This window comes from Moschus berezovskii, chromosome 7 (assembly GCF_049115385.1).
Source record: "Moschus berezovskii isolate FMDL1 chromosome 7, NW_MosBer_1.0, whole genome shotgun sequence".
NCBI lineage: Eukaryota > Metazoa > Chordata > Mammalia > Artiodactyla > Moschidae > Moschus > Moschus berezovskii.
Window position 1 is genome coordinate 92,865,597 of NC_142466.1, and position 22,138 is coordinate 92,887,734.

Sequence of the window (22,138 nt, forward strand, 5' to 3'; positions counted from 1 at the left end):
GATGAGACAAACCTCCTATGAAGAATTCCAGGTTAATTTAGGTAGATACTCTTCTCTTCCCCCACTAAAATGCACTTAGTAAGTTGCTTCCAGAAAGTGTAAGGGGGAAGGGGATGGGGAAGGGAATCAGTTTACAGTGGCAAAAGCTGCAAACAGCTCCTGGCCAGAGAATCAGAGTCAGCATCATCAGTGTTGAGTTGTGTTGATAGCATAGCCCCTGATGTGATATGAGGAGAAAGGCACTTTACCTCTGTGGTGGTGGTTGTTTGTTTCAGTCGCTAAGCCGTGTCCGACTTTTTGTGACCCCATGGACTGCAGCATGCCACACTTCCCTGCCCTTCACTGTCTCCTGGAGTTCACTCAAATTCATGTCCATTGAGTGGGTGATGCCATCCAACCATCTCATCCTCTGTCACCCCCTTCTCTTCCTGCCCTCAATCTTTCCCAGCATCAGAGTCTTTTCTCAAGTGTCAGCTCTTTGAATCAGGTGGCCAATGTATTGGAGCTTCAGCTCAGCATCAGTCCTTCCAATGAATATTCAGGACTGATTTCCTTTAGCATTGACTAGTTTGATATCCCTCTATGGTCATCCTCCCCAAAACCTATAATTCTACTCTAACCATGAGGAAAACATCAGGCAAACCCAAACTGCTGAACATTCAACAAAAAACCTGGGAAGTCCTTCTCAAAACTATCAAGTTAATCAAGGACCAGAAAATCTAAGAAACTGTCACAATCCAGGGAAGGCTAAGGAGACATAATAACTAACTGTGATATCCAGGTTTGAATACTGGAACAGAAAAAGGACATTGGGGTTAAATTGGTGAAATCCAAGTAAAGTGTCGAGTTTAGTTAAGAGCAGTGTACCAATGTTGATTTCTTAGTTGTGACAAAGGTACTGTGGTGATATAAAATGTTAACAATAGGGAAACTGAATCAAGAATATACAAGAATTCTACTATTTTTGAAATATTTGCATTAGGCTAAAACTATTCTTTGTTTCTTTTTTTGGTAGTATGTCAATTTAAAAGTTGTTTTTAATTGGAGTATAGCTGGAGAAGGAAATGGCAACCCACTCCAGTGTTCTTGCCTGGAGAATCCCAGGGACGGGGGAGCCTGGTGGGCTTCCGTCTATGGGGTCACACAGAGTCCGACGCGACTGAAGTGACTCAGCAGCAGCAGCAGCAGCAGCAGTTGATTTACAAGGTTCTATTAGTTTCAGGTGTATAGCAAAATGAATCACTTATACATATATTTGCTCTTTTTTAAGATTCTTTTCCCAGATAGGCCATTACAGAATATTGAGTAGAGTTTCCTATGATATACAGTAGGTCCTTATTAGTTGTATATTTTATGTAGTAGTGCATATATGTCAATCCCAGTCTCCCAATTTATCCCTCCCCCCACCTTACCCCTTGGTAGGTAACCATTAAATTTGTTTCTACATCTGCAACTCTCTGTGCTAAAACTATTCTTTAAAAGCTTATTGTTTTAAAAAAGGCAATCTTAAGGTGTGCTGCTGCTGCTTTTAAAGAATAATTTAAGCACAGAGAGTTGCAGATGTGTCTTGGCTTATAGCATTATCACTCATTCATTATCTTCATGTCACCTTCTCTTCTCTGTCCTCTACATGAGGACACTTGCCATTAAACTTAAGGCCCATCTAGATAATCCAGGATGACCTCCTCATCTCAAGATCTTTAACTACATCTACAAAGACCTTTTTACTAAATAAAGTCACACTCTCAGGCTCTGCAGATTAGGATGTGGTCATACCTTGAGGGCTGGAGGGAGAGGTGGGGCAATGATTTAATTCACTACACTTGTTCATTGAAAACTACAAAATATTGGCAAGAGAAATTTACATCTAATTAAGACAAGTTACACCTCTCCATGAGTCAGAGGACTCAAGATTGCTAAAATGTCATTTCCCTCTAGGTTCTATGCAATCCTACCCAAAATCCAAGCAGGCTTTTCTTGTAGAAATTAACAAATAGATTCTAAAATTTAGGAGAACTTTCTGGCAGGCCAACGGTTGGGACTCAGCTTCCATTGCAGGGAGCATGGGTTCAATTCCAGGAAACTAAGATCTTACAGGCTATGCAGCGCAGCAAAAAAAAAAAAAAAACCATAAAATTTATATGAAAAGGCAAAAGACCTCATACAACCAAAACAACTTTGAAAAAGAACTAAATTGGCAAGCTAACACTACCTGATTTCAAGATTATTATAAAGCTACACTAATCAACTGGACATGGAACAACAGACTGGTTTCAAATTGGGAAAGGAGTATGTCAAGGCTGTATATTGTCACCCTGCTTATTTAACTTCTATGCAGAGTATATCATGTGAAATGCTTGGCTGGATGAAGCACAAGCTGGAATCAGTATTGCCAGGAGAAATATCAATAACCTCAGCTATGCAGATGACATCACCCTTATGGCAGAAAGTGAAGAGGAACTAAAGAGCCACTTGATGAAAGTGAAAGAGGAGAGTGAAAAAGCTGGCTTAAAATTCAACATTCGAAACACTCAGATCATGGAATCCGGCCCCATCACCCCATGGTAAATAGATGGGGAAACAATGGAAATAGTGAGAGATTTTATTTTGGGGGGCTCCAAAATCACTGCAGATGGTGACTGCAGCCATGGAATTAAAAGATGCTTGCTCCTTGGAAGAAAAGTTATGACCAACCTAGACAGCATATTAAAAAGTAGAGACATTAGTCTGCCAACAAAGGTCCATCTAGACAAAACTATAGTTTTTCCAGTAGTTACGTATGGATGTGAGAGTTGGGCCATAAAGAAAGCTGAGCACCAAAGAATTGATGCTTTTGAACTGTGGTGTTGGAGAAGACTCTTGAGAGTCCCTTGGACTGCAAGGAGACCAAACCAGTCCATCCTAAAGGAAATCAGTCCTGAATATTCATTGGAAGGACTGATGCTGAAGCTGAAACTCCAATACTTTGGCCACCTGATGCAAAGAACTGACTCACTGGAAAAGACCCTGATGCTCGGAAAGATTGAAGGCAGGAGGAGAAGAGGACAACAGGGGATAAGATGGTTGGATGGCATCACCGACTTGATGGACATGAGTTTGAGCAAGCTCCGGGAGTTGGTGATGGACAGGGAAGCCTGGCGTGCTGCAGTCCGTGGGGTCACAAAGAGTCAGACACAACTGAGCAACTGAACTGAACTGACACTAAACAAAACTGTGATATTTTGTACAAACAGATCAAATGAACAGAAAAAGTCCAGAAACAGACCCACATATATATGAACACCTGATTTTTTACGGAAGTGAAAAGGCAATATAATGGAGTAAGGATAGTCTGCCCACAGACGGTGCTGGGACAATTTGGATATTTGAATATTTACATGAAGAAAAGTACTTGGATCCATATGTTGCACCATCTACAAAAATCAACTTTTAAATGTAAAATCTAAAACTATAAACTTTCTAGGAAAAAGTATATGTTACATTAGGTAAGCCAGAGATTTAGGTATGACACTAAGAGTGTTACTGCGAAAGGGCTGACTGCCTGACCTGCATGGAAGCCAGTACTATGGTATAGACCTTTGAGAAAAGAAAGAACTTTATTGAAAGATCACCAGGTAAGGAGATAGGAGGTAGGGTTCAAATCTGTCTCCCCATCCAGGGTTTCAGGTGAAATTTAAGCAGTGAGCTAATTGACAAGTCTTGGATCAGTCCGTATATTGTGATCAGCTGCTGGAAACTGGAATTTCCTTACTGAAGGACTGCTCACTTCATAAAGGGCTCCGGTGGCAGCATTTCTATTCTTTGAGTTTTCTAGACTGAAGATTCTTGGTTCTGGGGTTATTTGGGAGACACGCGTCTTGCAAATGTACAGTGCTGTCTCTGTCAAGTAGCTCCAGGTTTGATTAATCAACTTGTTTTAAGGAAGAAAAATCTGTTTAAACTGGTCGGTGTTTAAAACTTCTGCTCTTCAAAAGCACTGTTAAAAGAATGGAAAGACAAGCCATAGACTAGGAGAGACATATAACATAAAAGGCTTGAATCCAGACTATGTAAAACCTCTCAGAATTCAACAAGACAAAAGGAAAAAACATCCTAAATTTTTTAAAGCGTAAAAGATTTGTATACAACACCAAAGATGCAAAGTTGACAGGGAAGCACAAAAGGAGATGCTGCTGCTGCTGCTGCTGCTAAGTCACTTCAGTCGTGTCTGACTCTGTGCGACCCCATAGACGGAAGCCCACCAGGCTCCCCTGTCCCTGGGATTCTCCAGGCAAGAACACTGGAGTGGCTTGCCATTGCCTTCTCCGAAAGGAGATGCTAAGCATTATTAGTCAGAGGAATGCAAATGAAAGCCACAGTGGGATATCACTTCACATCTTTCGAAATGGTTAAAATGAAAAAGACTGACCATACCAAGTGTTGGTGAGGATGTCAAGAAACAGGAACCCACCTGCACTTCTAGTGGGGATATAAAATTGTACACACTTTTGAAAACAGTTTAGCAATAACTTAAACAGTTAAACATGCACCACTATGTGATCCAACCATTACGTTCCTAGGCATTTACCCAAGAGGAAAAAAATGTGTGTGTCCCTACTAAGACTTGTACATCAGTGCTCATATCAGCTGTATTTGGAATATCCCAAGACTGGAAACAACACAAATGTCCATGAGCGGGTATGTGGATAACTAAATTTTGGTTTATCTGCACATGGAATGCCATGCAGCAATAAAAAGGAATGAACCATTGAAATAGCAACTGGAATGAAAAAAAAAAAGAAACAGGAATGAATCTCAGCCTAATTGTACTGAGTGGAAGTCAACCCTCCCCCCCTACAAAAGTACATATTGATGATTTCACTTGTATATAACTCTAGAAAATGGAAAAGTAATCTGCAGTGCCTGGAAACAAACGTGTGGTTGTCTGGGGTAGGGGATGGCAAGAAGGAAGGAGTCACAAAGGAGCACAAGGCAATTTTGGAGGAGATGGATACGGTCAATACATTGGTTGTCATATTGGTTTCATGTCAGAACCTATCAAACTGTACACTTTAAATACTGTATGTTAATTGTACCTCAATAAAGTTAAGATAAAATAAAAATGTGTAGATGATGAAAGAAAACATTTTGGAAAGGAGAACATTAGATGTTCACAATGGTTTTCTCCAGGAGGGGATTGGAATGGGTCGTTACTGTCAAAGGGGACTGGGGCTTTAAATGCATTATTTGAAATATTTTAAAACAAATAGGCCCACATATTAACTATGTTATTTTTTAAAGTTAAAAAAAATGGCTGACACACAAGTGGGCTCTGAGTTTGTTGACTCAATCTTCAGAGAACCTTTATGAGCTTTAATATTTTTACAGTGGGAATTTTGTTTTTATAATCTTAAATACCTTTAAATGAATTGAAATGTATTTCTTGTTTTAAATATTATTTTTCCTGAGAATTTCTGAAGGACTGAGTTTGGAAAAATCTGCTTTTTAACAGATGTCTTACGTTCTCTCCTCAGTATTTTTCTGGACTCTGACTAATGCATGAAATTTTTTGGCCACCACCCTCAGAACACAACCTCTGTTACCAGATGTTTGTCTTCCTGCTCTCTATGTTTAAAGGATTCAGAGAAGACTTAGCCATTACAGCCGCATAATGATTTTTTCAACAATTAAAAATTTTGACAACCACAGTATCCACAGACTAATTAAATTGAGGCACAGAAACCTCAGTTTAATTAAAGAGCTTCAGAAAAGGTCCAGCCCGTTGCCTCCTGCAATGGCACTGATGGTGTGCCCAGGAGTCATCACCCCAGGAATTCTGATAGAGACTCCTGGCTGCTGCCCAGGGACTGTGAGTCATGAAGAAACTCTGTATAAAATAAACCTTCAGGCAAATGAGAAATGGTCCTTTAGAAAGTACTGTGTCTGAGCCACAGACCAGAAAGTTGAATTAAATATGGGACCATCTAAATTCTTTCTCTCTGGCGTCATCCATTCAATCCTCACTTAAGCACCTTCAGGTCTCCCATCCCCTTCTTAGGAACTGGGGATGCACAGCTGGCTCCCCTCTAGGGAGCCAGGTGGCCCTGGGAGCACATGGAGCCCTGGACACAAATTCCCTTGGGAAGAAGGAAAGGCTCCAAGGCTGGGGAGGATACTTGAATGTGGCCCACAGAAAGCAAGGGGATGAGAATTCTGGACAAAGACACAATCATGGAAGGGCTTCTGGCTTTTTGTTCTGAGACCAAATCACTCTGTGCCTGGATTGTGGGAGAGGCTGGGGGAGAGAGAAAGCTAGAGATGGTTTTGGTGCCAATTTTCAAGGGGCTCCCTCCTTTTCCACTCTTTTAAATCCATATTCCTTTACTTTCTTTAGATCAACTTGGTGTTGACTCCAAGTCCCCATTTCCCCCAGAGCTGATGAAATATCTGATTGAGGTTGTTCTGGGCCCCAAGATTTTGCTGAGGTTCACGGATCATTCGGAGCTGAGATGTTGAATATCCCACAGGCCTGGGACCTCTTCTTCCCCTGGCCCACTGGGCTTGTGGCCTAAGTGCCTTCAGCAAGGCTGGAACACATATATATTTTCTCCTTTAAATACCAAATTGTGTCCTGGAGGCTGGCACCTCCCAAGCAACCAGAGATTGAGCCATCTCCCAAGATGAGTGTGTAGATAGCTGTGCATGCTGTCTGCTCCCGTAGAAATCCTGACAAACAGGGCTCCAGGAGTTCAGAGACCTGTCTTCTGATTTGGGATCTGCTCTTGACCCTGAGAAAATCACTTTTCTTTGACCCTTTGTCTGACACTGGCCAAGGAGATGGCTTGTGCAGGAGCTCTTGTAACACACAGGAGAAGGTAAAAAAAGAACTGTGACCCTCTCCAGGGCAGCCATGGGGGGCGGTCTGATGGGGAAGGGGGTCGATCATCTCCTGAAGCTGTCTCTGGCACAGAACACTAATGGAGACCTCCAGGATCTGTTCCTCCCCCAGCTCCAAAAATCAGGCTTGTCTGGAGAAGCCCCTGCCTGAACTCTCCTCCAGTGCCTGGCCTCACATTTCATTCCTTCTCAGCCCTTCACAGCAGGACTAGCCACCCTGGCTCAGCCACCTCCCTCAAGAAGGCTGTCACTCCAGTAGTTGCTTATTTTAAATTCAGGTTTATTATTAATATATATGGAGCTTCCCTAGTGGCTCAGTGGTAAAGAATGCATCTGCAACGCAGGAGACGTGGGTTCAATCCCTGGGTCAGGAAGATCCCCTGGAGAAGGAAATGGCAACCTACTCCAGTATTCTTGCCTGGAGAATCCCATGGACAGAGGAGCCTGATGGGCTATACAGTCCATGGGGTCACAAAAGAATTGGACACAACTTAGTGACTCAACAACAACAACAAATATTAGATATAATTAATATACAGTCAAAGTCTCTGCTTTTCATGTTCTTGTTGTTGTTCAATTGCGAAGTTGTGTCCAACTCTTTGTGACCCCATGGACTACAGCACGCGAGGCTTCCCTGTCCTTCAACATCTCCCAGAGCTTGTTCAAACTCATGTCCATTGAGTTGGTGATGCCATTGAACCATCTCATTCTCTGTCACCCTCTTCTCCTTTCCTCAATCTTCCCCAGCATCAGGGTCTTTTCCAACAAGTGGGCTTTTTGTATAGATGGCCAATGTATGGGAGCTTCAGCGTCAGCATCAGTCCTTCCAATGAATATTCAGTGTAGATTTCCTTTAGGATTGACTGGTTTCATCTCCTTGCAGTCCAAGGGACTCTCAAGTGTCTTCTCCAACAATACAGTTCAAAAGCATCAATTCTTCGACACTCTGCCTTCCTTACAGTCCAACTCTCAGCTACACACTCAACCACTGGAAAAACCATAGTTTTGACCATATGGACCTTTGTCACCAAATGATGTCTCTGCTTTTTAATACATTGTCTAGGTTTTTCATGGCTTTTCTTCCAGGGAGAAAGTGTTTTTTAATTTCGGACTGCAGTCACTACCCACAGTGATTTTGGAGCTTAAGAAAATGAAGTCTGTCACTGTTTCCCTTGTTTTCCCATCTATTTGCCATGAAGTGATGGGACTAGATGCCATGGTCTTCATTTTTTGAATGTTGAGTTTTAAGCCAGCTCTTTCACTCTCCTCTTTCACTTTCAAGAGGCTCTTTAGTTCCTCTTTGCTTTCTGCCATAAAGATGGTGTCATTTGCATATCTAAGGTTATTGATATTTCTCCTGGCCATCTTGATTGTAGCTTGTGCTTCATCCAGTCCAGCATTTTGCCTGATGTACTCGGCATATAAGTTAAATAATAAGCAGGGTGACAATAGACAGCCATGACATACTCCTTTCCCAATTTTGAGCCAGTCCATTGTTTCATGTCCAGGTCCAATTGATGTTTCTTGCCTTGCACACAAGTTTCTCAGGAGGCAGGTAAGGTGGTCTGGTATTCCCATCTCTTGAAGAACTTTCCATGGTTTGTTGTGATCCACACAGTCAAAGGCTTTGGCATAGTCAATAAAGCAGAAGTAGATGCTTTTCTAGAATTCTACTGCTTCTTCATGTTCTGCTGCTACTGCTAAGTCGCTTTAGTCGTGTCCGACTCTGTGCAACCCCATAGACGGCAGCCCACCAGGCTCCCCTGTCCCTGGGATTCTCCAGGCAAGAACACTGGAGTGGGTTGCCATTTCCTTCTCCAATGCAAGAAAGGGAAAAGTGAAAGTGAAGTCACTCAGTCGTGTCCGACTCGTAGCGACCCCATGGACTGCAGCCCACCAGGCCCCTCCGTCCATGGGACTCTCCAGGCAAGAATCCTGGAGGGGGTTGCCATTGCCTTCTCCGTCTTCATGTTCTAAGTTTTGACAAACACACTGTCTCGTAATCACTACCACAGTCAGGACACAGGACTGCTCCATGCATACAGAAAGCCCCTTCGTGTCCCTTGGCAGCACTCACCCCGGCCCTGAACCCAGTCATCTGTTTTCTGTCTGTATGGTTTTGCATTTCCAGAAAGTCAGACAATATGCAGCCTTTGCAGGTCTGGCTTTTCTCAATTTCACAAAATCCATTCGCCAGTGCTGCCTCCATCTGTCGTTTGCTCATTTTTGAGCTGAGGGAGTTTCTGTTGTGTGGACTGAACATGGAGTGTTTATCCATTCCCCTGAGGACACTTGGGCTGGTTCTAGCTCTTGCCAATTGTGAATAAAGGACATGACGATACACGAGCTTGGGTAGGTTCTTCCCCCCAAAACTTGGTTTTGGTTTCTCTTGGTAAAAAGCCTAGGAGAGGGATGGCTGGGCCAGGTGGTAAGCAACTTTATAAGACACTGCTGTGTTTAATTGTTTTCTCCGGAGGCTTCACTCTCACCTCTGCCTCCATTCCCTCCCTTCTCCTGCCCAGCCTTCACTTTGTCCACAGATTCACGGGTAACTGTCTTTCAGCTCCATCCCTTGGTCTCCAACCCCGCTTCAGTCTCTGGGTTTCCCTGCACACTTTTCTTGCTTTCTAAAGATGTGTCTCATCACACCCTTCCTCCTCAGCCTCACTGGGACCTTGCCTTCTGGACATCAAACTGCCACCGGCACCACTCAGGACTCAGGGGTCTCAGGACCCCCGTACCCTGAGCCCTCCAGCTTTGTTTTCACGCTTCCTTCAGTGACATCCATTCTCCTGGGTCCACCCAAGGGGAACCTTTCTCTGCGTGGCTTCCTGGGGCCCAGGCCAAGTGACAGCAAGAATCTGGATGCAGACTGCTGCCTCCCTGACCCACCTGCTGTTGACTGCCAGATCCTGGAAGGCAGGGGTGGCTTCTCATTAAAGTCTGATCCCCCAAGCCAGCAGGCGCCTGGCACAGAGTTGGTGTCCAAGGTGGACACAGGCAGGGAAGACTCTGCCACAGGAAGAGGGTAAGTGGAAAAAATGGAAAACCAGGAAAACCCCACTCTCAAGTGGAAACTCGATGGGAACAGGGAGGGAGGACAAGGTGGGAGGAAGGTGTCCGCCTTTGTTCAGTCCAGCATTTGCGGGAAGAGCTCAGGGTGCTTGGCAGATGCACAGAGTGTGGGTGGATTTGCTGCTCCTCCCTCCTGCGTTCCTGATTCCTGAAGCCAACCATCTGGCTTCCATGTGGGTTCCACTCCCTGCTTTTCTGAAGCCATGGGTGATGACCGAGGTTCTGGGTCTCCCCCAACTTGAGAGGCAGCTTGGACACCTTCTCTCCTTGGTCTCCCCTGGACCTTCTGGCCTCTCCAATCCCTTCCTGGATTCTCCCCACCCGACTCCTGCCTGGGAGGGAGGGGGATCACCGTACTGTGCCTACCCTCTCCAGCTCCTGTGGCACCACCAGAGCTGAAATCTAGAGGCTGTCCTGCCTGGGTCCAGCCAAAGACCTGTGGCCTCTACACCTCCTCTCTGTCACTTTCCATCTATAAGAGGTAGTTCCAGGGGTAGGGGAAGGGGCGCCAAGAGCTTGGGGAAGAGAGAAGGGGGAACTGTTTAATGGGTCAGTTTGAGTTTTGCAAGAAGAAAAATTTTGGAAATGGAGGGCGGTGATGGTTAGTCAACAGTTTGAATGCACTTGAGGCTGCTCAATTGTGCACTTAAACATGGTTAAGGAAATTCCCTAGCTGTCCAGTGGTTAGGGCTCTGAGCTTTCACTGTAAGGAGCATGGGTTCCATCTCTGATCAGAGAACTAAGATTGCACATGCTGTGCAGTGTGAAAAAAAAAGGTAAATTTTATGTTTTGTATATTTTAGCATAATAAAAAATGAACAAAAAAGCAATGGCTTAATGAGCAAAAGCTTGCTTTCTGCTGGCAGTTCCCAATAAGGCCAGGGGCTGGGGGAGTAGACCGAGGCCAGTGCTTACCTGCCCAGCCTGTTGCTCCCAGTCCTGACTGACCATGCGGCCTTTAAGAGGCTTGGATATGAAAAGCCAAACATCTAGTGCTCCAGAAGTCTGTGCACAAGCCAAGAATGAGCTTGTGAGCCTGCCCAACCAACAGGATTTAAGCAATGAGGACATCTACACTTTACCTACAAGAAGTCTAGAGCCAGCTCACTGATGTCAGTATCAATAGTCTGGGTCAGAGTCTCCGCTGATCTTCAGGGATTTACCTCTCTGTCATAGATGGCTGCTGTAGCTCCAAGATCACATCTTCACACAACTGTACTCAAGGCCAAAAAAAAAATAGTGGGCCATTTCCCCTTTTATTATGGTGGAAAAACTTCCCAGTAACTTTGTGGCAAAATCCCCCTAATGTCTCATTGGAGAGAAGTGGGCCATGTAATGAAGCTAGCCGAAAGATCTGAGTGCCTGGGAAGGGAGATGACATTGCTTCTGGGGTCTCGTCTCAGTCAGGGACACCTCAGGATGGAGCACCATATTGTTCTTCGTTCTGTTCGTGACGCTAATTGTCTCGCTGTTCACACTGTTTGCTGAACTCATGGTAGATAAGGTGCAAGTGGGAAAGTTGGAAAAAAAACTTGAGAAGCTGTAGGAACTGCAGACATGTTTATTCTCAACTGACTGATGCAGCAGCCGTAGAAGTAGAACTCTATATTTTCTCCTCTCGTGGCTAACCCAACGGACACAGCCATGAGGCAGTAATAAATGCTTTCTAGGTGGAGCTCACATATCTGAGTACCACACACAACCTGTGACCAAGTGAGTACTTCATGAAGGGCATGTGCAGTGCTATAAGTGATCTCAGCTGTTACACAGTCATTATTTACAAAACGTGGGCAAGAGAGCCTGAATACGCCATCTTAGCTAATTTGCTCTTTCCCTACAAACACTCTGGAGTCTTGAGTGTACCTGGGGACCTGTTAGCAAGACAGAAGGCAACGTCTCTGCAGAGTAAGCAACAAGCCCTGCTACACTGTCCACAGTCCTTTCTGTTGTAAGATGGAATTCTCAAAATGCTTCTAGATTATCACCATGGCTTATAATACTTGCTGCTTTGTTTTATCAGTTAGGATTGCAAACCCACACTTGCTTACTTGTGTACAGCGAGCTGGAGGGAGGTGAGTACCAGCATCAATGCTGCTAATCACTGATGTTGGGCTTCATATCTGTGATCCTCAGGGTTGCAAACTGGCTGCTACAACTCCAAGTTCTACATTTTCATACAAGGCAGAAAGATGAAAGAAACTGTGCTGAAATTTGCATCAATCTCTTTTATCAGGAAAGCAAGAAAGTTTCCCCGAAATCCTTTCAACAGACTTCAGTGCAAATCTCATTGGCCAAAAGTTTCTGACATGACCATCCCCCAATGTCAGATAGTTTGATGGGACAGAGTTGATATTTCTGGCCACTGTCCTGGAAGACAGTCAGAGAAGAAATGGCCAGTGGGCCGCCTGGGACATCCACACCTCTTCTCCTGTACCTGACATCTCCTTTGGACTGTGAGCTCTCTACGAGCAAGGATTTGCCTTGTCTGTGTTCATTAAATAGAATCAGTTACATAGGAGCCATGTGGGAAGTAAACAGGGTGGTGTGTGCAGAGCACCAGTCCTAATGAGCCTGTAGAGTGGCTGTCACTGTCATGAGTAATGAGCATGTTAAGCCCCTACATGACCCATCCTGTGTCTCAAACAAGTTCAGTCTTCAATCTGTGTCAAATGGATGCTGAGAGCACACGTGATGGGTTTTCACTCCTTTCTCCCTGCTCTCCATGGTCTCATGAACACATCTAGGAGTGTATGGAAACTATATCTCACTGGAAACATCTGTAGTAGGAGGACCTCATCTCTGCAGCAACAGCCCATCAGAAGCAAAGGAAGTGTATATCACCAGGTCTGCCACCTTCATGAACTGAAGCCCTGGGCAGGTTATTTGACCTATCCAGGCTTCAGTGTCAATGATGCAGATGAAAGCTAATGACTTGAGCCTCTTAAAGTTGTGGAGATTAAATGACAGATAACAGTTCAATCCCTGGGTCAGGAAGATTCCCCTGGAGGAGGGCATGGCAACCCACTCCAGTATTATTGCCTGGAGAATCCCATGGACATAGGAGCCTGGTGGGCTATACAGTTCATGGGGTCTCCCAGAGTCAGACATGACTGAGCTACTGAGCACTCACGCAATGTGACAACTGCCTGGCCCAGTCTGGGTGCCCAATCAATGCTTCTTTTTAAGACTAGTTCATCTTCCGAAGAACCCACAGTCCAGGTAAGACCTCTAAAATTGCCCCCTTTGTGACAGGGGTGGAGGTTAGGAAAGCCAGAGACTAGATGCACAGAGTTACAGGGCTGGGAGGGGTTAGCGAGGACCCAGTTCCACATATTGTAGGTGAACAAACAGGAGAGAGGCTAGTAGTCACTGCCTATAATCCCCCAGCTCATAGACTGTGAGCTGCATAGAGGCAGGCTTGCTGTTCCTCACGCAATCCCACCAAATCCTAAAGCTGAAAGTATGCATGTGAGGTGGACTGGATTCCAGTTATGTTTATCTTCTAAATTAGGCAGCGTCAGAAAACTCTTTCAGTAAAGAGCTGGAAAGTAAATATTTAAGACTTTGTAGGTCGAGTAAGGCTTCTATTACATATTCTTGGATTTCTCTTGTGACTCGGAAGGTAAAGAATCTGCCTGCAGTGCGGGAGACCTGGGTTTGATCCCTGGGTTAGGAAAATCCCCTGGAGGAAGGGCCAGTATTCTTACCTGGAGAATCCCCATGGACAGAGAAGCCTGGCAGGCTACGGTACATGGGGGTCGCACAGAGTTGGACACAACTGAACAACTAAGTCCATTACATATTCTTGCTTTTTTGATTTGTTTTTTGTTTTTTACAGTGCCTTAAAATGTGAAAAATATTTGTGGCTCGTGAGTTGTACCAAAAATAAGCTGTGGGCTGGATTTCCCTGGCAGGGCATGGTCTGCCACCTCCCTGCTAATACGTCCTGGGGCCCCGAGTGTCTGGAGGCCCCTTGCCCCTTCCATCCTCTGAGGAAAGCCCGGCTGTGTCTATTGTGACCGCATTCCACGCCTGTTCTAGAAGCCTCACAGGGGCTGGCCGCCTGGGAGAGGCAGACAGCTGTGGACGCCATGGAGGCCCTGAGTGCCGTATTGTCCTGCCCCGTGTGCATGGAGCTGTTTACGCCCCCCGTGCTGCTCCTCCCCTGCTCCCACAACTTCTGCCAACAATGCCTGGAGCTGATCTTGGTGTGCCAGAACTGCACCCACGTCAAAGGACAGTTCTGCTGCCCAGTGTGTAGGAAAGTAAGAGATATTGGGGCCCTTCTGCTGCTGACATAGCAGACTTCTTTCTGGTCAACACATCTTTGAATCTATGTGATAAAATAGCTAAGGTTATTTGGCCTGCAAAATGAAGACTGTCTGGCCAGAACTCACATCTGTGAAGGGTTATCAGCAGATTTCTGGAGAAGGAAATGGCAATCCACTCCAGTATTCTTGCCTGGAGAATCCCATGGACAGAAGAGCCTGGTGGGCTACTGTTCATGGGGTCACAAAGAATTGGACATGACTGAGTGACTAAGGACATCAGTGGATTTTGGGGGAGCAGGCTTAGAAGACATGGTGGGACCCAGTATAGGAGCTACAGGAAGATATGCACTGTGGTTTAATGTTAGAAGGTTCTCCACCAAAAGATAAAACACACCAGCTCTAACTTATTCAGTATGTGCTGGGGTAGGGGGACATTTAAAGCACCTGCCAGGGGCTTTGTCACTATGCCAGGATCCCAGGGATACTGAGATGACAAGACACATCCTTGTAGGAGCCAGTGGCTCTCTGTACAGTGAAAGGCACTGCAGTGGAGACACAAAAGACTGCAGAGGAGCTGACAGCTGGGGAGAGACTACAAAGCGGGGAAGATGAAGAGAGGATAGCAGATGCCAAGGGCCAAAAGGGGGGCCTGCAGCCAGGTTGCTTTGAGTTGGTTAGTAAATAAGAAGGCTTTGGTGTGGGGTTGTGGGAGCTGCCAGGACACTTAGGGCATCCATTAGGAGGGCAGGTCAGGGCATGTAGAAGGAGGTCTTACATGTCATGCAAAAGGCTTTCTTTGCATGCTGTCCTGTAAGCAGTGGGGCCAGGAGAAATGTTTAACCTGGAAAAGGTCATATAGCACTGGTGTTGAAACTGTGCTCTTATCTGCAGTATGTATTCTCATGGAAACTTGTTGGACAATGACTTGTGTGGTGTTTCTCTCCCCAGGTGGCACGTTAGTACTGGTGTTTCTCCAGGTCCTTTGAGTATTGGTAGAAGGAAGGAAGAAAATATAAAATGAACGGATTGCAGGAAGAGGGAAGTTATGTAGGGTTCTGTGTCAGTATGAACAGAGGGTGGGCTGATTGGAGAGACAGGTGCCGGCTCTCCAATGGTAATCAACTGAATGTGGGGCTAGGGTGCCAGTGAGGAGGTTGTGTGTGAGAGAGTGTGTGTAGAGCTGTGGGGGCAGCAGTTCAGAAACACCAGATGCTTAGATTTACTTATGTTTTTCATTTTGTAGTGATGGCTAGCGTGGGCTTTAAACCCAGGACTGGCCCCTCTAAAGATGATTTTTTTTTTTTCTATTCCCAGAGGGTCCAGGGAAAGTCTGAACAGAGTGTAATCCCTTTGGAAATGGCATGCTGGCCAAGGAGGGCTGAGCAGCCCAGCTCCTCGGTCTAGAGACAGGGACAATCTGGAAAAAAAATATGTTAACATTTACAGTATCAGGATTACAGGCAAGATAATCTCTAAATTTAAGACTGCCCACTTTATGGAACCCCCTCCCCAAGCTTAAGGATGCACTTTTTTTCAAAGAAGTAACTGAAAATTCACTGTAACAGCAATGATAGTAATTGCTTTAATGTATATTCCCAAATAGGAATCTAAGCATTTATAGAGGGAATGGGTTGGGATTTCTATTTGCAGATAATGAAACCGAGGCTGAAAATTCAAGTCACGAGGTTTAAGTTCACCCGCCTCTTTTTTCCCTCAAGGTATAAAATACACACAGTAAAGTGTGTGATGCACACATCTGAGCTATTTGTTGTTGTTGTCTAGTTGCTAAATTGAGGACATCTGAGGTCCCAATAAAGCACATATGTATATTTCCATATAAGCCCCACCCGGACCAACATCTAGAACATTTCCTTCACCCCATGTGCTTCCCACATACACACACAAGCACAAGAGACTGTTAAGACTTCTTTTGCCGTGGGTTAGTTTTGCAGAAGAGACAACTGGCTCCAAGAAGGGTTTAGACTGTCTGGTTGGAAATCAGTGGATATAGCTAGCACATTGGTTGGTTGGCATCTATTCCCCTCTCTAGTATATAACCGCCTGAGGGTAGGGCCAGGTGCATTGTCCTGTTCACTGTCACATTCCCAGAATGGTAGGTACTTAATGAAAGTTTATTAAACAAGTGGAATTTAAGGTCATTGACAGATGAGTGGACTGCAACGGTACCTCAGGGTGGCATGTAGCCTTGGCTTTTTTTTCCTCGTTATTATTTGGGTATAACAAGATTAACAGATCAGGAGATGATTGCCATTGAAAAATAGATTGTAACTCATAGACCCCAAAAGGAGGGGCCATACCACATCACAGTGGGCCACATGTGGAAATCAGAGTGGGTCAGGAAACAGGGGGATGGGGGAAATGTGGACAAGAAAGACTTTTGGTTTCTGCAGGAAGAAAACAGGTAAGGTATGGTGAGAAGGCTTAGGATTGGCCAGCTTGAACAATTTCAGTGGCCTCTGGGACACAGGGTTGCCCCTAGATGTCTAGTATCTGGCCTTGAATGGCTAGGGCAGCGGGTAGGGGAACAGCAAATATAAAGGAGGTGGTTGGGGTGTGGACCCCAGCTTTGTCAGTTTGCATGTAAAATGAATGCCCCCAAGTGAATCCTTTACTGTCTCTAGGAACTGGCTAGCCAATGGGAAAGGTCATCCCAAGGCCCAGATGCCAGAACATCAGGACACAGTAAACAAAAAATGTGGCTAATATGCTTTGGTCTTCAATGCTTAATTTAGGCATTTTCTTGAGACTCCAGTCACGCTCTACTCTGTCACCCCAAGGAGATTTAGTCCTTCCTTCTCTGTGCTCCCCTATGCATCCAACTACACAGTCCTTCATGAAGGTCTGTCTTCCCACTGGCCTGAGTGTCCCCAGGAGACAGAGCAGGTGCTAACCAAGACTCACAAGGTCAAAGAAGGCAGGTTCCTGCTCCATCTGATGGAATCTGTGATGACTGTCTCTGTAGAAAGTGCATTTACTTGCTCAGGTGAGAGTGCTTTGGAGCAGCAGGAGATATTCTACAGGGATGAGGAGTCTCCACAGCCAATTCCTTTTGAAAGCCTGGAGGGGTGGCCTGGGCTGTCTTCCCGCTCACTGGTGTTTATATGCATGAAGGGCAGTGTCTCATCCTTCCCCATGACGATGTCACAGTTGATGATGGGAATTTGCCACAAGCTCATGCCAGCTCTGTGTTTTAGGTCATTTATTTGAGGGGAAGGGGAACAACAGGATTGCAGAGGAACATCCTGGCTGAAAACATATTGGAGAAGTTTAAGGAAGAACTTGAGACACTTCACACCAAGGAGCAAATTCAACTTGCTCAGACATGTGAAAAGCATGGAGAAAGCGTGAATCTGGTATTCAATCACACTTTTAATTTTATTTTATTCTTGCTTAGCTACCCAATCTGTCAAATTACTCAGCAACCTATTGTTGAAATCAGATATTTGCTCAGAGTATAGTAGAGGATTACTTTCCAGACAAATGCACATACCAAGGCTACCTTCATTCTTAGTGATGGAGCCCACGGTTTGGTGTGTGTGTGTGTGGTATTCAGTCAGGTAAACTGCAGCAAGATGTAAGGAACCACAGATAGACAGGCTCACATAGTTACAAAGAAGTTGCATGATAGACCTATGAGAATTTAGCTACCCATGATCACGCAGAGAGAGAGGGTAGGGTAAGATGGGACCAGGAATCTGCCATTCCTCCTTTTGGCCACATGCCATTTGAAGAGCTGTGTATGACTCTGATGTGTAATCTTAAGCATGAGTTTTTGACACAACATGCCATATGAACTCTTTACTGTACTCTGTATGATGCTGTGCATGTTATATGTTTATACACACATGTCTACAGTGTGATTTAAATAAAACCATGTGTATTCCACTCTAATTCCATATTCCCCAGCTAAGAGATCTTCACAGGTAATTTGACACAAGTAATCTACCCTTTTGGTAATAACTTTAGGATAATTTCCATGTCAACTCAGATATGAATCAGACATAACACCACTTTAGCTTTCATTCTTCACAGTCAACAAAGCCTGAACACAACCTTGAGCCTGTTTGATTTCCCCAACAACCCTGGAGGGACAGAATGAGGCAGTTTCCATGTTTCACAGACTGTGCAGCACCAACCACCAGGTTTAGGTTGCTTTGATAATGGTCAGGGATGAACTAAGTCAGTGATTTCCTTGGAGAAGGTCAAAAGTTTTCCTGAGTCTTTATAAATTGGCTCTAGCTTGAAGTTCTACAGCCAATTCCTAAAGCATAGATGTAGCTCTGAGAGAGGGCTTCATAGCTCCAGGGCCCCTAGAACTTTAGGGCAGAATATCAAGGGTCTGTCCTCAGAGGGCAGGGTTTATTTGTGAGTCACCACCCTCAGCCAGTTTCCTGGGCTGTTCTGAGCTCCACCAGCTTCTGCTCTGTTTCTTCCAGCCACCCCTCCTCATGCAAGGACATAAATGGCATGTTTGGGGCAGGCTAGCTCAGGTCACTAAGAGGACTCAAGAGAATACAATGTGATTTGGTATTCTTGTTGAATTCTGCCTTTAAAAATCAGTTTCATTTGTCACAAATTCTCAATGGTTCTGTCTCACCCTCAGCAGTAACCTCCTTTTCTGAGATTCCAATTTTTCACTAGTAAGTTTTCATTTCATTCATAAGGTTTCATTCCAAGGCTCCCATTAGCCAAGTGAAGGGGCCAGCAGGACAGTGAGGGTCCGACTCAATCCCTTTCACCTAAAATAGGCCCAGTTTATCTTGAGCCTGTAGCAGGGTCAACTTTGTTGAGGTCCTTATGATATTATCAGTAGCTACTTTGGCCACCTTATGTGAAGAGTTGACTCACTGGAAAAGACTCTGATGCTGAAAAGGATTGGGGGCAGGAGGAGAAGGGGACGACAGAGAATGAGATGGCTGGATGGCATCACTGACTCGATGGACATGAGTTTGAGTGAACTCTGGGAGTTGGTGATGGACAGGGAGGCCTGGCGTGCTGTGATTCATGGGGTCACAAAGAGTCGGTCACGACTGAGCGACTGAACTGAACTGAACCATGTGTATAATGTCTGCTGAGTTCTAGATTACATACCAAGCATGTTCCATGCATCGTATTTAATCTTTATAACAGCCCTTGGCTTGGCCAAGTGGAAATGACTTTGCTTCTAACCCCAGTTCTATCCCTTCATGGCAGTGTGTCCTTGGGCAGATCATTTAACAACTTGGAGACTTATCAGCTTTCTCACCTGTAAAATGGACACAATACTATCCAAATCAAAGGGTCATTATGAGGAGTCCAAGAAATACCAAGTGTGGTATGTGCTTACTAAATTACCATTCAAGCGTCCTAGTACTACCACCACTTCTATCTTCCATACATCAAGCCTCCTGCACAACTGACTTTTGATACCTGCTTAAGAATACATTCAGAATGTCAGTAGCCTGAGGTTATGGACGGTTCTGAGTGTGTAGGATTGGAACAGAAGGGAAATAAGTGTCATTGACTTTTCTTTTGTCAATCAGATGTGCCTAAGTGATGAAGAACCAATATGTGGAATATGCAAGCTCTTTGGGGACCACAAGTCTCACCCAGTAGCCAAGATTTCTGATGCCTATGCAGAGAGGAAAATGGATTTTGCTAAGGATATTCAGCTGGTGCTGCAGAAATCTGAGAGCACAGCACAGGCAGTGCAGGTATGGCTCATATGGCTCATGTCTTTTCTCCAACAGCAGGGCAAATGTTTGGCTTCTATTCAAACGACTGCTGTTCTCTTGAGGACACTACATTGCCAAAAGCAGTATTTAAATATGAGGGAGAAATTCTCTAGAGAGTAAGCCTCCTTAAGTGTGTTCTGAAATATGTCAAGTTTTGAAATGTGCATGTTGAGAAATGGTTGAATTCTGTTTGCTTAAAGGGATTCCAAAATGATCATTTAATGGTCATTTTACTCTTTGGGGCTTCCCTGCTGGCTCAGCTGGTAAAGAATCTGCCTACAGGGTGAGAAACCTGGGTTCTATCTCTGGGTGGGGAAGATACCCTGGAGAAGGGAATGGCTACCCATACCAGTATTTGGGCCTGGAGAAGTCCATGAACAGTATAGTCCATGGGTTGCAAAGAGTCAGACATGACTGAGTGACTTTCACTTCACTTTACTTTTTTAAGATGACTAAGTAAGATGCATCCTAGCTTCTATGGTTTATTTTCCTTATCTTATGACTTCCCCCCGCCCCCCAAAACTTAGATATTAGGAATTAATCTCTGGATACATTTGTCAAGAGAACAAAATTTTCTAAGTCACACACACACACACACACACACACACCCATACACACACACTGAAGACTAGATAGTCTTTGAGAAACAAATTCTAAACTTTAGCTTTTGTAGAGAAGGGACATCTGCAGAATGGCCAAGGCAGAGGTTTCTGGGGACTGGGCCACCCTAGCCACCTAACATTTGGTATCACAGGTTGAGTCTCTGGAAGCAGAAGCTGAGACAGAGTTTGGGGTACAAGATATCCAAGACTGCCATCTGTAAGAGTAGGAGGAGGTAGATGAAACAGAGAAGGCAAACTACACCACAGGCCTGACAAGCAATGCCTGATTCAGCTTTGCCCATCAGAGTACCCTATGTTGAGCTGCAATGGGCAGGCGACTGTAGGTCCTTTTGCTCAGCCTCCAAATGTAGGCTGATGTGGGAAGGGCACAGCAATCCCAAAGGATCTGACACCTGGAGGCTGGGCATACCTCGAGAGGCAGCAAGTCCTCTCTGGAAAGGGGGATTGGGGCAGAATATCTCTGTCTATCATGGTTGACTTTTATAGATCTTCTTCCAAATACCAAATATTGGTTAAAATTGGATTTTTATTATTTCCTCATCTGATCCAGATAGAGTAACAAAGTCTGAATTTATTCTCCCTTCTGGAAAAATAAAATAAACAAAAATATATGGAACAACAGTTTTCAAGACACTGGACCTCAGGCAATAGAAGATACTAATCTCTGAGCGACAGGATATATACAAGATTAGCTCTACAGTTGCCACAACTTACTGCCTTGAGAGAGCTTGAAAGGGCAGAAAGAGGGAACCCAAGCAAAGTCTGGCAGATTCTTTGAGTTTAGGAGATGGAACTGAGCCTCTGGGGAGGTCAAGACATTTCAAGTGCATAAGACAGAGTCCAGAGAAAAGAGCACTGCACAGAGAGACAAACCAGAGATCTGCAGAGAGTTTCCTGTGAGTGTTCAACAGAGCTCAGCACTTGTCTGTGAGAAAATTACCTTGTGCCGTGAAAGGCTCCACAGGAAAAGACTGAGGGCAGTGCTTGGAGCTCAAACAGAATCAGAACAAACCTGTTCCCACTAACAAGATTGGAGAAACTTGTAAATCATGAGACACTGAAGTGAGTACTCAGGAAGTCTTAGTTCCGGAATGACCATGGCTCCAGACTCACCTAACAAATAATGAAGTGAAAGTCAAAGTGTTAGGCGCTCAGTCATGTCCGATTCTTTGCGACGCCGGGGACTGTAGGCTCCTCTGTCCGTGGTATTATCCAGGCAAGACCACTGGAGTGGGCAGTTATTCCCTTCTCCAGGTGATCTTCCCAACCCAGGGATCAAACCCGGGTCTCCTGCATTGGCAGGCAAATTCTTTACCATCTGAGCCACCAGGGAAGCAAGCACTAAAAGATCATTTTTTCCAAGTAACTTAACTGTATCCTCCCAAAATATTAAGGCTTATTGTTGCTTGTTGCTAAGTCACTTCAGTCGTGTCTGACTCTGTGTGACCCCATAGACGGAAGCCCACCAGGCTCCCCCATCCCTGGGATTCTCCAGGCAAGAACACTGGAGTGGGTTGCCATTTCCTTCTCCAACGTGTGAAAGTGAAGTCGCTCAGTC

The 22,138-nt window shown here is 44.9% G+C and overlaps 1 protein-coding gene across 1 annotated transcript in view; it reads left to right on the forward strand.

The window, feature by feature from the left end:
• The first annotated feature begins 9,509 nt into the window (after positions 1 to 9,509).
• The window catches only part of LOC148777411 (tripartite motif-containing protein 54-like), a 28,768-nt gene continuing 16,139 nt past the window's right edge, over positions 9,510 to 22,138 (forward strand). The window contains exons 1-4 of the mRNA XM_088837783.1: positions 9,510 to 9,904; positions 13,976 to 14,216; positions 17,438 to 17,596; positions 19,766 to 19,936. Of these exons, the coding sequence (XP_088693909.1) occupies positions 9,510 to 9,904; positions 13,976 to 14,216; positions 17,438 to 17,596; positions 19,766 to 19,936 (966 nt within the window). The remainder of the gene's footprint in view (positions 9,905 to 13,975; positions 14,217 to 17,437; positions 17,597 to 19,765; positions 19,937 to 22,138) is intronic.